Consider the following 14,169-nt stretch of genomic DNA (forward strand, 5'->3'; position numbering starts at 1 on the left):
AATTGAAGATTTGAAAGAACTTACTCCTAAAACTCTCTGTGCCTGTCACCTTTTGTTAGAGTGACAGGTGGTGGTGGACAGTTGATAGATGCAATTATTTGATAGGTTTTTGCAATTATTATTATTGGTCTCTCGATTTTTTTCATTTCTTTGCTCAACATAGGTAATTTATTTTACGCTGGAAAAATGTTCATTTTATTAATATTTTCAACATCTTAATCTCATGTTATATATAACATATTGTAATAGTATTATTATGCTTGATAGCTAGTATGTTTTTAAAATTCTTATTATGTTTCTCTCTATCCCTTTTTAGTCTTTCTGACTATATCAGAATAGCTGAGGCATATATACTGGAAATAACCATCCGTCAATGTTTTAAAGATTTTTATTTTTTATATTTATTTTTATTAAAAACATTTTAAACGTTTTTATTTATTTTTTGAGAGAGAGAGAGAGAGAGAGAGAGAGAGAGAGAGAGATAACAGCAGAAGGGCAGAGAGAACAGGAGAGAGAGAATTCCAAGCAGGTTCCACACTGTCAGCGCAGAGCCTGATGCAGGGCCTGAACCCATGAACCATGAGATCATGACCTGAGCTGAAATCGAGTTGGACACTCGACCAACTGAGGCACCCAGGCACCCCAACCGTTAGTCAATTTGAATCATTCTTCATCATAGGCTGTTCTCTTATTGTTCAGTGTTTCTTTTAAATGTTTCTCATTCTGTTTTCATTTTCTTCTTTATTCTTTGATCTGAGAATGGTCTGTAAGTACTCTCACCAATTTTAATTATTCATAGTAGAACACTCTCTTAAAGAAGAGACAGGATGTGCTTTCATGTGAAACTTGAATTCAGCCACATCCTTTAAAAAATGCCCTGTTGATACTAAATACACACTATCACTGGTCTATGGATACTCTCAAACCCAAGCTGTCCTAAAGGGAATGCATTTTTATATACAATGCTTACCATCAACTGGTAGGTTTTGTGAAAAATCTTCAAGTTCTTCGTGTGACAGCTTAATCCCCATATTTTCCAGAAATGGGACGAGGTTATTCATAGCCACCTTTCCTCCTTAGGAGAGACAAATTATCATAAAAACAACCGAGATGTAGAAAAACTCTTTACTAATCCATGTATATTATGGTTATCACTTTACTCATGAAGACTTTAAGGTCCAGTAAAAGCTAGTCAACGGTATAAGGAGGGTCAATTTTAAGACTAGATGTAGAGTCTCATCCTCAGACTATCTTTTTGTTCATATCAACATAGTGCAAGTTCGAAAAGGGCTGGGTAATTTCCTAGGGATTTATGGCATATATCACATATCCATAAATATTGGGAAATACACATGTGAAATTTTTAATGTAATAAAAATAAATCTGTGTATATGAAAAATAAGAGAATATCACAGATATATCTGTTTTCTCGTCATACTTCTCACTCACTTTGAAGAGCCTTCACACCATCCAGCAGCCCTTTTTGATACACCTTTCCTTCAGCTGTAAGAAAAGACATGATTCATGGTCAGAGAAAAATAATAAGGGAGATTCACCTAAATAATAAATATTCTACAATTTTCCTCCTATTTCCATAATTTCAAAAAAATAGACTTTTTAATGATTTTTCTGAAATGTACCTAATTTCCTCTCAAATAGTGACAAAGTTGGTTTGGAGAAAGATTTTTAATGAGGCAAATTTATTCACTTTTGCATAAAAGGCAAGGATTAGTGGCTTAAAACTTATAAAACATATCTCATTTGATTTATTTTTACCTCCGACTTCTTTCCTTACATTCTTTCTTTTTCCATTTTTACATTTTTCCACTTACTCTCAGGAATATTAGTGGAACTAAGGACAACAATACACATATCTTATTGGCAAGATTAAGGGAAATAGCTATTGATTACCATAATGAAAATGAAATGACCCTGATTTTTTGGGTCACTTAGTTTTTATTCTAAAATAAAAACTAAAATTTTAGTTTTATTCTAAAATAATTATTTAGAATTATTGTAAATAATGCTAAAAGTTTTCAAAAATGATTAAATAAAACAAAACAACCTATAACAATCTGACAGCATTTTAGAAGAAAATCTCACAGGCAAGTAGTCTAAACCCCTTGAAGTATACATATATATTTTAAATCCTTACCATCAACTGGTAGAGTTTTTACTAAATTAAAGTATTCCTTGTCTGTGACCTCAACTTTCATGTCTTTCAGAGCACTGTCTACATCACTGACATCAACTTGCTTTCCTAGAAAAGACAGAAATGGTGATAAAAAAGAACTTGCGAAGAACACAAAATTAGTGAGTTTGATTACAATCAAATGCTGTTAACTAGCAATATTTTTACTCATGTGCCATTAAGATAATTTCATCGGAACTTAAGAATCACATAATCTATAACAAACAAAGAAATTAAAATAAAAAAACCTTTTTTAAATGTTTATTTATTTTTGAGAGAGAGAGAGAGACAGAACATGAGTAGGGAGGGGCAGAGAGAGAGAGAGGGAGACAGAATCTGAAGCAGGCTCCAGGCTTTGAGCTGCCAGCCCAGAGCCCAATGTGGGGCTCGAACTCATGAATGTGATCAAATCACGCATGACCTGAGCTGAAGTCGGACACTCAACCGACTGAGCCACCCAGGCACCCCCCAAAATTAAAATTTATTATCACCTTGGCTGGTTTATAAATATATAAAAAATAAAATAATAATTTGGGTCTTTTCTTCACAAAATAGAAATGTAAGTAGTTCTCCTGATGGTTTGAAATTGTAATTATGTTAGGAGCAGTATAATGTTAGGCACATAAATCGAGAAAGGTACAAAGATGACATGCCTTAATATGAATTAATAATTAATATAATATATATAAAAATACACATAGTGGTACTTGTTAAAAAGTATGTTTCAAAACAGGTCCTCAGGCTTCCACAGTAATTTTTGTTTTGTACTATTTTTATGGTAAATAATCTTTTGATTATTATACTTTTGTAACTTCAAGAAGGAAAAACAATTTTGGTTTAAGTAAGCCTTTTGTTTAAATCAGTGTAAAGGGAACCTCTGAAGTTTGCTGCCTAGAATCCTAAGCTTTTAGTTCACAAATTAGATATGTTGCATATTTCAAGTGCATATGTCTAGTATAAATTTCTTTTTATTTATTCTGCTTAGGAGTCACTTGGCTTCATTAGATTTATACTATTTATCTGTTCTGGAAAGTTCTCTTCAAATATTGCCTCTGTCTTGCTTGCTTTCTCTTTTCTTCCTGGAATTCCAAATAGATATATATAAGATTTTCTTATCTATCCTCGGTGTCTCTTAACCTCTCTTTCATAGTCTCCATTTCTTTGTCTTTCTGTGCTATATGCCTGGTATTGTCTTTCTCTGTCTGACTGACTTAGTTCACTTAGTATAACGCACTCTAGCTCTATCCACATTGTTGCAAATGGCAAGATTTCATTCTTTTTGGTGGCTGAGTATTATTCCACTGTATATATACACATCTTCTTTATCCATTTATCAGTTGATGGACACGTGGGCTCTTTCCATAGTTTGGCTATTATTGATAAATGAAACTAAGAGCTGGTTCTTTGAAAGAATTAATAACATTGATAGCCTCCTAGCCAGACTTATCAAAAAGACAAGAGAAAGGACCCAAATAAATAATATCATGAGTAAAAGAGGAGAGATTACAATCAACACCACAGAAATACAAATAATTATAAAAGAGTATTATGAAATTTTATATGCCAATACACCAGACAATCTGGAAGAAACGGACAAATGTTTTAAATTTTTACTATTTTCACCTCTCAAAAGTCTTTTTGGTTCTTTACCAAATTGCTTGCTCTTTCCTTATGTGTTCCAGCCTCTCTTTTGATTATTAAACTATATTAAGCATGCTTATTTAATAATTTTTGGTCTGATAATTCCAAAATCTAAAATCTCGGGGCACCTGGGTGGCTCAGTCGGTTGAGCGTCCGACTTTGGCTCAGGTCATGATCTCGCAGTCCGTGGGTTCGAGCCCTGCATCAGGCTCTGTGCTGACAGCTCGGAGCCTGGAGCCTGCTTCAGATTCTGTGTCTTCCTCTCTCTGACCCTCCCCCGTTCATGCTCTCTTTCTCTCTCTGTCTCAAAAATAAATAAACATTAAAAAATAAAAATAAAAAAAACCAAAATCTACAATCTCTGCTCATCGGCTAAATGTTGTTCATTATGGGGGTCTTACTCATGGTGACTTGTTTCTTTGTATGTTTAATAATAATTTTAAACTATAAACTGCTCTTTATGTGAAATTTTTGTTTTGAGAAAGAGAGTACCCTTCAAGACAAGAGTCAGATTGATTCATTCTAGATTATCAGTGCATGAGGTCAGGCGACACTTCAGGAGCATTAACATAGCACATCAATACACAAAGACCATTGCTTATTATAGATTATCCCTTAATTCAGTAGCCTTGGCTATATCCTCCTTGCTTCAGAGAAACAGCCGTTTCTAAAGTTAGTCAAAACATCTTCAGATCTCACATTAAGATCATATTTAAATCTGACAGCACTATATACAATTATAATCTCTACTGCTACCTGAAAGTATCCAATATTGTTTTGACTAGTTGGTTACTAATAATGGACTATTGCTACTTTCTCCCCATATTACTATCCATGGTGGAGATATGATTACTATCATATCACTCTCAATCCAGTGACTCTATTTCCTTCACCGGTGGAGAAGAATTCTACTTCTGTAATTACAATTTCTGTAGTTCAAGAAGGGTCCATATCCTAAACAGATCATTTGGAAACTTCAGTACCACACTCTGATTTAATATTATTTGTTGGTGGGTCTTGTCTTCAAAGTGAAAAGGGACACAGTAGGCTAAATATGCAATAATTAGTTTAGTTTCTCTTGAAAGATCCAAGTCCTTAACAGATATAATATTGGTTCAAGTGACTGAACATTGCCCTTTCTAGAGATTTCAAACTGGTAAAACTAAAGGATAGGTGACATACTTTTGTAGTAATTATTACTTGGTGCTTTGATGCTGCTCAAAGAAATTGCTATCATAAAGGTAGAAGTCCACAGTAAAACAGATGATATAATGACTAGAGAGAATGCTGTAGCAGATCGTCTTATTAAATAGACTGTGCAGAAAAGAGTTAACACAGCAAACCTAAGTCTGCGATCTTTACAAGAGCCTGCTTGCCAGGTGGCACTTGGCTGGCATACGGGAACTCGGATTTCAGAATGTTCCCTCCAATATCAACTGATAAGCCTAAGTCACTGTGCCTAGACTTGTGCAAACAATGCGATTCATGGTGAATATTTGTTTTTCTTCTGGGAGTCTGGTATATTGAGAGTTGTTAGGCAGAGAGTGCCTATGTGACAAGCCTCCAATAAAACACCTTGGGCACTGAGGGCCTAATGGGCTTCCCTGGGCACACACGTGAAACTGCATTTTTGCTGCTGGAGGGAAAGTATGTTATGTGTGACCCTTCATAAGAAGGAGAGCATAGGAAGCCTTCACATAGATTCTTCTAGAAGCTGCCTACATGTTTTTCTCTTACTGATCCAGCTATATCCTTTGTGTTTACCCTTTGCATCATACAGTTCTATGGGTTTTGACAAGTGCAATATGTCACGTATTTACGAGTACAGTAACATACAGAATAGTTTCACTGAACCAAAATTCCCTTGTGACTCTCGTGGCCATCACTCCTTCCTATGCCACCCCCCGTAAACTCCTGGAAACCACTGATCTTTTAACTGTCTCTACAGCTTTCCCTTTTCCAGAATGTAATATGTTGGAATAACACAATATGTATGTAGCCTTTTCAGACTGGCTTCTTCCACTTAGCAGTATGCATTTAAGATTCCTTCATGTCTTCCCATAGATTGATAGCTCATTTCCTTTTATAACTGAATAATATTTCATTATGTGAAGGTACCACCATTTGCTTATTCATTCTTTAATTGAAGGTCATCTTATTTGCGTCCAAGTTTCAGCAATTATGAATAAAGCTACTATAAGCATTTGTGTGCGGTTTTTGTGTAGACATGCTTTCAGCTCATTTGGGTAAATACCTAATTTGCAACTGTTGGATCTTATGGTAATACCGATTAAGTTTAGCTTTGTAAGAAATTGCCCAACTGTCTTCCAGAGTGACTCTACCATTTTGCATTCCACCAACCATGAATAAGAGTTCCTTTTGTTAGCCATTCTAATAGGTACGTAGCATTCTCTCATTGTTTTCATTTGCAATTCCCTAATGACATATGATGTTGACCATCTTTTCATATCCTTCTTTGCCATCTGTATATCTTCCTGGGTGAGGTGAATATTCAGATCTTCTGTTCACTTTTTAAAAAATGTTTGTTTATTTATGAGAGAGAGAGTGTGCAAGGGAAGGGCAGAGAGAGATGGGGCAGAGAATCTGAAGCAGGGTCTGCGCTGACAGCAGAGAGCCCAATGCGGGGCTTGAACTCATAAACCATGAGATCATGACCTGAGGCGAAGTCAGATGCTCAGCCAACTGAGACACCCAGGTGCCCATGTTCACTTTTTAATTAGGGTTGTTTTCTTATTGTTTAGGTTTTTTTTGTTTGTTTGTTTGTTTTTTAATTTTTTTTTCAATGTTTATTTATTTTTGGGGGGACAGAGAGAGACAGAGCATGAACGGGGGAGGGGCAGAGAGAGAGGGAGACACAGAATCGGAAACAGGCTCCAGGCTCTGAGCCATCAGCCCAGAGCCCCACGCAGGGCTCGAACTCACGGACCGCGAGATCGTGACCTGGCTGAAGTCAGACGCTTAACCGACTGCGTCACCCAGGTGCCCCCTTATTGTTTAGTTTTAAGAATTCTTTGAATATTTTGGATATAAGTCCCTTATCAGATATGTGTTTTGCAAATATGTCCTTCCCGTCTGTGGCTCATTTTTTCATTTTTAAAAACTAAAGTTCGTGGTTTTTTTTAAAGTTTATTTATTTATTTTGAGAGAGAGCATGCTCACCCATGCAAATAGGGGAGGGGTAGAGAGAAAGATAGAATCCCAAGCAGGTTCCGTGCTGTCAGGGCAGAGTCGGACATGGGGCTCAAAATTCATGAACCACGAGATCATGACCTGAGCCTAAACCAACAGTCAGACACTTAACCAACTGAGCCACCCAGGCATCCCTAAACTAAAGTTCTTTTTGAGTGACCTCTTATAGATAAGAAAAACATGTGTAGGATCAGATTCAAAGATTCCATTATAGAATTACAAAATTTGACTTCAATTTTGTAAAGAAATACTTGGAATGGTCAGATTATAATATCCATGACAATAAGATCTGGCAAAGCCAGGATTTTTACCTCCTTGCATACATTTCAAATTGATTATTTGCCACAATCCTACATAAAACAACATATCACTGTAGGAATAAAAACCCCACATTATTGTATTTTTAATTTTATTTTGAGAGAGAGAGGGAGAGAGGGAGCGGGGGAGAGAGGGAGGGGGGGAGAGAGGGAGGGGGGGGAGAGAGAGAGAGAGAGAGAGAGAGAGAGAGAGAGAGAGAGAGAGAGAATCCCAAGCAGGCTTCATGCTAGGCATGAAGCCTGATGTGGTCCTCAAACCCATGACCCTGGGATCATGACCTGAGCCAAAATCAAGAGTCAGATGCTCAATCAGGTGCCCCAAATTTGCCACATTATTAAAAAATGATTAAGATATTTTGTATTATATTAGAGGACATCACCAATTCATGCCTCCTCTGAAATAAAAATAATTCTGGAAAATCTGTAACCTTGAGCCCTGAATTAGAACTATACCTTAAGGGACCATTTGGGCATTTCCAAATGGATTTTATATAGTTGCTTCTGAGTTATGAATATGTACTAATAATATTATGTTTATTTTCTGGATGGGTTGAAACACTCTTTTGTCAAAAATCCATAGCACACATAGTGGTTAACAAACTTTTAGATGTCCTGTTACCTACCTAGAGCATTCCATCTTATCTATTCAAGTGTAGGGCAAAATATTTTCTTTTGGTAATTATTCATGATTATACAAGAAGTTTTGCCTATTATTCAGAAATTTCACTGTCTTTTGAACACAAAAACTTCTGGCAATATTTAAGAGACATTATCAGAATTGGAAAATTACAGTAAAGACCTCAAACTGAGGTTCTTAGAGAGTCCAAGAAGCAGGTGGTTCATATAAGTCACCTGCTGACCCCAAATCCAAGATCCTCAGAACAAGCGGAAAATTGCATGAAGTAGACAGCTTCCATGTAAGATCATGAGAATAAGAAAACACTGATTGTCAGTGCTTTGTATACTTTTCACGTATTTTTATTCTTATTTTGTCATATTTATTCTTTTCATTACTTAATTATATACTTCTGATTTAGCCTATCATGATCTCCCTTAGTACTACCAATAACTTATTAAAGTTTAAGGTTTACTAGAGACAATCAGTTTGCTACAGTTAGGACAATCCTAACTCTATAACTCAGCCTTTTACTAGCAAATCAATTTAAAGAATTGCTGTGGGGTAAGTGACAATTTATGTGTATGAATTGTGCATGACTTTCCAATACTCTTGATGGACCTTGTCTTCTTATAAAGAGTCCATGAGATTAGAAGCTTTTCTGGGGAAATAAATAATATCTAGTGGAACAGATTCCTAAGTATGATGTATTCCATCTACAGTAATAAAAAAAATTTGTGGCTGACTTAGCATATCATACAGTCCATGCCCTATTATTCAGTACAATAAGCCAGGTAAAATTCCCTGGATAAATGATAGAATTGCCTTCAATTTTCTTTTGACTAGAGGGGGATTTGCCCCATTGTTAATAGTGCGTATTGTACTTAGATTCATACCATAGACCAATTTATCTAAGAAAAGATAACTTGATTATGTAAGGTAGACTTAAGACATTATTGGGACTAGTTTTCTTTCAGGCCTAAGAAATACTGGACCATGATTCTAGACTGCCTTCCATTGCCTTCTTATAACACCTTCAGCTAGTTTTGTTTGTCTCACAGCTGTTGGAGTTCTGCTTTTCAGAGTCTTAAATGCTTCTATGTAGCTGCTGTATGAACAAATAATTAAACAAATGATTCAGAGGCAAAACCAGGATGAAACTATCCTGACATTCAGATGTCCGCTCATCTCAAAGAAAATCAACAATAGTGAAGGTCTGGACAGTTCCTGATAATCTCTCCTGGGGCTTTGGTTGAGTGAGGATCAAACGGTGGAATTAGGAATAAAAACATTCTCACATTATTAAGAAAAGTCTGTTGCTATAATAGAACATTATCAAAAGAATACCAATTGTGAAAGACAGAACAAAATGTATTTGGACAGTACCACATTCTATTGCCAGATGAAAAACAAAGACCTAAGGTCACTTGCTGTATTATGCGGAGTGAATACCAGACTTAAAAATATATATTGTTCCTTATTTATAATAAAAGGCACATCTTCATAATGTTGGAGGAAAATACTACATATAATAATATAAGGCTAATATCACTGTGCAGAAAATTATGTTGTTGATGACCTATTCAAATAATTATGTAGTATCTCAGTTATAACCTAAATTTTGAAATTTCTTCTCATAGGTAAAGACCTAGTACCTCTGTTGCAAAAGCACAGATTATCAAAAATAAATAGGTTATCAAAGCAGGTAGAAATATTTAATCAATGAAAGGTTAAAATAGTGAAATTAACAAATAAAGGGATGGTAGAAAATATCATTTGAACCGTGTAAAGAATTAAGTAACTTTTCACTTACCTAAAACAGAACTCAATTCTTCAATCAATGTATCTAGTTTGACCTTCCCTTTATCTGTAAGTCAAGACAAAATTTAGACACTGAAAAATCCAAACTCAAAAAAAAATAAAGCATAAAACACTTAGATTATGAACTAGAGTAGAGCCTAGATGAAAGCCATTCACTATATCTTGTCCTTTTTTAAATTTATAATTCTTGGATTTTGATAGATAGCTCCATTATCTGCAAGGGACACTAAGATTGTTTGAATCATACAGTTTATCTTAGGTAAAGTGTTCTCTTCAGTCTTTTGGATTCGTTCTGTTTCGAGCTCCATGTTTCTTTATGAATGGCTGATAACACATGACTGGTATACATTTAAAACCATTGTTTGTGGTATTATGTTGCTTTCTATCATTGGAGAAAGACAAAAAATTTCAGGAAAAGGATCAATGAAGAGCAGAGTGTGTGGTAAAACTAAAGCTTTTAAATTCTGCTTGAGGGGAAAATGTCATGTAGGGAGTGGAAAGATGATTTGAAAGAGATTGGTTGGAACCAACAGTTTAGACATTGACATCAGATTGCCTGGATTTGGGAACAGAGTAGTGGGGAAAAAAAAGATAAAAATCTTGGCTCCACAAAATTTACATTAATTTGTTTTGTTTATGGCTGTATTCCTAAGGCTAAAATAGAGACTGCTAGGTGTTAGGTGTTCAATAGACATTATTACATGAATGAATAAATTAATTTATCATAAAAACGCTTAGCACTGTGTCTGGAATATTGCAAGACTCAATGCATATAAGGTAAGAGGGGTTCACTGAAAGTATTTTTTTTAATTAAAAGATTTCTTAATGTTTATTATTTATTTATTTTTGAGAGAGAGAGAGAGAGAGAGAGAGAGAGCAAGCAGGCCAGGGGCAGAGAGAGAGACTATCCCAAGCAGACTCCACGCTAACAGTGCAAGGCCTGACACAGGGCTTGAACTCAGGAACTGTGAGATCATGACCTGAGCCAGACGCTTAACTGACTGAGCCACCCAGGCACCCCCATTGAAAGGTTTTAATCGGAGGAATGACAAAGTCAGCTTTTCACTCTGGTTAGTCATTCAGGCTAGTGTGTACGGAATGAATTTAAGGCAGTGTGACCAGTGGCTGTTACACCAATCGGGAGCCTTCTGTAGCAGTAAGTGAAGGATGATGAAGATTCATCAGTAGGGTAGCAAAGTCAGAGAATATGTCTTTGGGATATATTTAGGAGGGAAAATGAGGGAACATAAGTCAAAGATAGTTTGTGGCTTATTTCATGGGCAATTGTGGGTAGATGACAGCAGCAGAGAAATAAGAAAATAACTAGGAATGAATTTAACAGGGAAAATAGTTTACTTTTCATATGTTGAATTTGGATTTCCACTGGGAAATCTATGTCTCAATACGGATTTGTTCATATAGGAGATCTCTTAATTGATCTCCGTTTAATCAACCTGATGGCCTGAACTATATTCATCATTCATACTGATGCTGATGGTATGCTAAACTTTTATATCTAGTAAGCTACACTTTTAGTAAGCCAGCACATTTGTGTTCTTATGGGTTGAGTTGTTGAACTTGTTTCCAGGCTTCTTTTTATAAAGAGTTGTACTTATTATTAAATTGATAACTTAATCATTATATAAACTGAGGAACTATAAACGGAAAAGGGAGTTATTACCATAAAAACAAATTTGAAAGTTTTAGAGAGTTTATGTAAAGGCAAATTGCTAAAAAATAGTTGTGTTGAATTTGGTGTGGATAAAGAACTATAAAAAAAATTGGGGAAAGAATTGAGATCTAGATGGATTCTGATGGAAAATTCTGCTCAACGTTTAAAAAAGCACTTTGCTCCATTTAAGAGAAACTGAAAATGGGGGTGCCTGGATGGCTTAGCTAGTTAAGCATCCAATTCTTGGTTTCAGCTCAGATTATGATTTCACAGTTCATGAGGTTGAACCCCACAACAGGCTCTGTGCTGACAGTGTGGAGCCTGCTTGGGGTTCTCTCTCTCTCTCTCTCTCTCTCTCTCTTTCTCTCTCTCTCTCCCTCCCTCCCTCCGTCTTCTTCTCCCTCTCTCTCTGTCCCTCCCCAGCTCATGCACACACATGCATGCTTTCTCTCAAAATAAATTTTAAAAAAACTTAGGAAAAGAGAGAAACAGAAAATGGGAGTGTAGATGATAAATGGGTATATTTGTGCAAGAGAGCATGGCTATAGGGGCGCCTGGGTGGCGCAGTCGGTTAAGCGTCCGACTTCAGCCAGGTCACGATCTCGCGGTCCGTGAGTTCGAGCCCCGCGTCGGGCTCTGGGCTGATGGCTCAGAGCCTGGAGCATGTTTCTGATTCTGTGTCTCCCTCTCTCTCTCTGCCCCTCCCCCGTTCATGCTCTGTCTCTCTCTGTCCCAAAAAATAAATAAACGTTGAAAAAAAAAAAAGAGAGCATGGCTACATTAAATTAAAATGGCATTGGCTCAATTTTTTCATGGAAACAAAACATTTAAGGTATGTTTGTATATATATATATACATATGTGTATATATATATGGATATATGTATATGTGTACATGTATATATATAAATTTAAGGTATGTATATGTATATATATATGTATACGTATATATATATATGTATACGTATATATATATATATATATATATATATAAATTTTATTATTCCTTACTTTAACTAAATTTTTATATTATCAGATCTTGCCCCTGCCATGGTACATAAAAAGACCTCACTGTCCTAAACTGAAATGGATGAAATAAGTATAGGTTTGAGACAAAAGGCTTGAAATCTTAAATACATATGGTGAAGTGGAATCATACAGGAACAGTGTGGAAAGAGCCTGAAAATAGAACTGTTATATTACTATCATTTAAGCCAGTGATTTTCAAAAATTTTTCCTGTAAACCATACTAAGAACTCTGAGCACGTGCGCACACACACATGTGATCATGAAGACTCATGAAACAATATCTAGCTTTACTATTTTATTCCATTTTATTAAAAAAAAACTCAACCTGGGGCGCCTGGGTGGCGCAGTCGGTTAAGCGTCCGACTTCAGCCAGGTCACGATCTCGCGGTCCGTGAGTTCGAGCCCCGCGTCAGGCTCTGGGCTGATGGCTCGGAGCCTGGAGCCTGTTTCCGATTCTGTGTCTCCCTCTCTCTCTGCCCCTCCCCCGTTCATGCTCTGTCTCTCTCTGTCCCAAAAATAAAAAAATAAAAAAAAAAAAAAGTTGAAAAAAAAAAAAAACAACTCAACCCACTGGTTTGAAGTGAGAAAGAAAAGCCTATAAGAAAATGAGCCTTGTGAACAAGACAAGGGTACACATCCTCACCACCTCTACTCAACACAATACTGGAAGTCTATTCTAGAGCAATCAGTCTAGGGGAAGAAAAAGCATCCAAATAGGAAAGGAAGAAGCATAATTGTCTTTGTTTGCAGATTATATCGTCTTATATATAGAAAGTCCTGAAGACTCCACCAAAAAACTGGTAGAACTAATCAATGAATTTAGTAAAGTTGCAGGATACAAAATCAGCATAACGAAATCAGTTGCATTTCTATACACTAACAATGAAATATCTGAAAAAGATATAAAGAAAACAATACCACTCACAATAGCATAAAAAAAACACGGTATTTGGGAATAAATGTGTGTATGTATGTATGTATCTGTCTGTCTATCTATCTATCTATCTATCTATCTATCTATCTATCTACAAATAGGCTTCACAACCAGTGCGGAGCCCAATGTGGGGTCTGAACTCACATCCCGGAGATCAAGACCTGAACTGAGATTGGGAGTTCGACACTTAACTGACTGAGTCACCCAGGCGCCCCTTTGGAATAAATTTAAATAAGGAGGTGGAAGATCTATATAATGAAAACTACAAAACATGGATGAAAGAAATCGAAGAAGACACAAGCAAATGGAAATATATCTCATATTCGTGGGTCAGAAAAATTAATATTGTTAAAATGTCTATACTACCAAAAGTCATTTATAGATTCAATCCAATTCCTATAAAAATTTCAATGGTATTTTTTTCATAGACATACAAAAAAATCCTTAATTTATATGGAACCACAAAGGACCCTGAACAGCCAAAGCAATACTGAGAAAGAAGAACTAGGCTGGAGGCATTACCCTTCTTGATTTCAAACTATTATTACAAGGCTCATCAAGCAGTATGGTACAGCATAAAAATAGATACATGGGCCAAGAGAACAGAATTGAGAGCTTGGAAATAAAACTTCACATATACAGTCAACTGTCAACAAGGCAGCCAAGAATACCCAATAGGGAAAGGATAGTCTCTGATATGATGGTATTGGGAAAACTGGAGAACCACACGCAAAAGGAT

At 36.0% G+C, this 14,169-nt stretch overlaps 1 protein-coding gene across 1 annotated transcript in view; it reads right to left on the reverse strand.

The window, feature by feature from the left end:
* LOC124527891 (uncharacterized) overlaps positions 1-14,169 on the reverse strand; it is a 159,115-nt gene that overhangs the window by 26,178 nt on the left and 118,768 nt on the right. Inside the window, exons 53-56 of the mRNA XM_047101181.1 lie at positions 9,789-9,842; positions 2,156-2,260; positions 1,450-1,503; positions 971-1,075 (exon numbers count right to left, since the gene is read on the reverse strand). Of these exons, the coding sequence (XP_046957137.1) occupies positions 971-1,075; positions 1,450-1,503; positions 2,156-2,260; positions 9,789-9,842 (318 nt within the window). The remainder of the gene's footprint in view (positions 1-970; positions 1,076-1,449; positions 1,504-2,155; positions 2,261-9,788; positions 9,843-14,169) is intronic.

Source organism: Lynx rufus, unplaced genomic scaffold (assembly GCF_022079265.1).
Source record: "Lynx rufus isolate CCGP_SWC_20201006 ecotype Redwood Valley unplaced genomic scaffold, mLynRuf1.p SCAF_59, whole genome shotgun sequence".
NCBI lineage: Eukaryota > Metazoa > Chordata > Mammalia > Carnivora > Felidae > Lynx > Lynx rufus.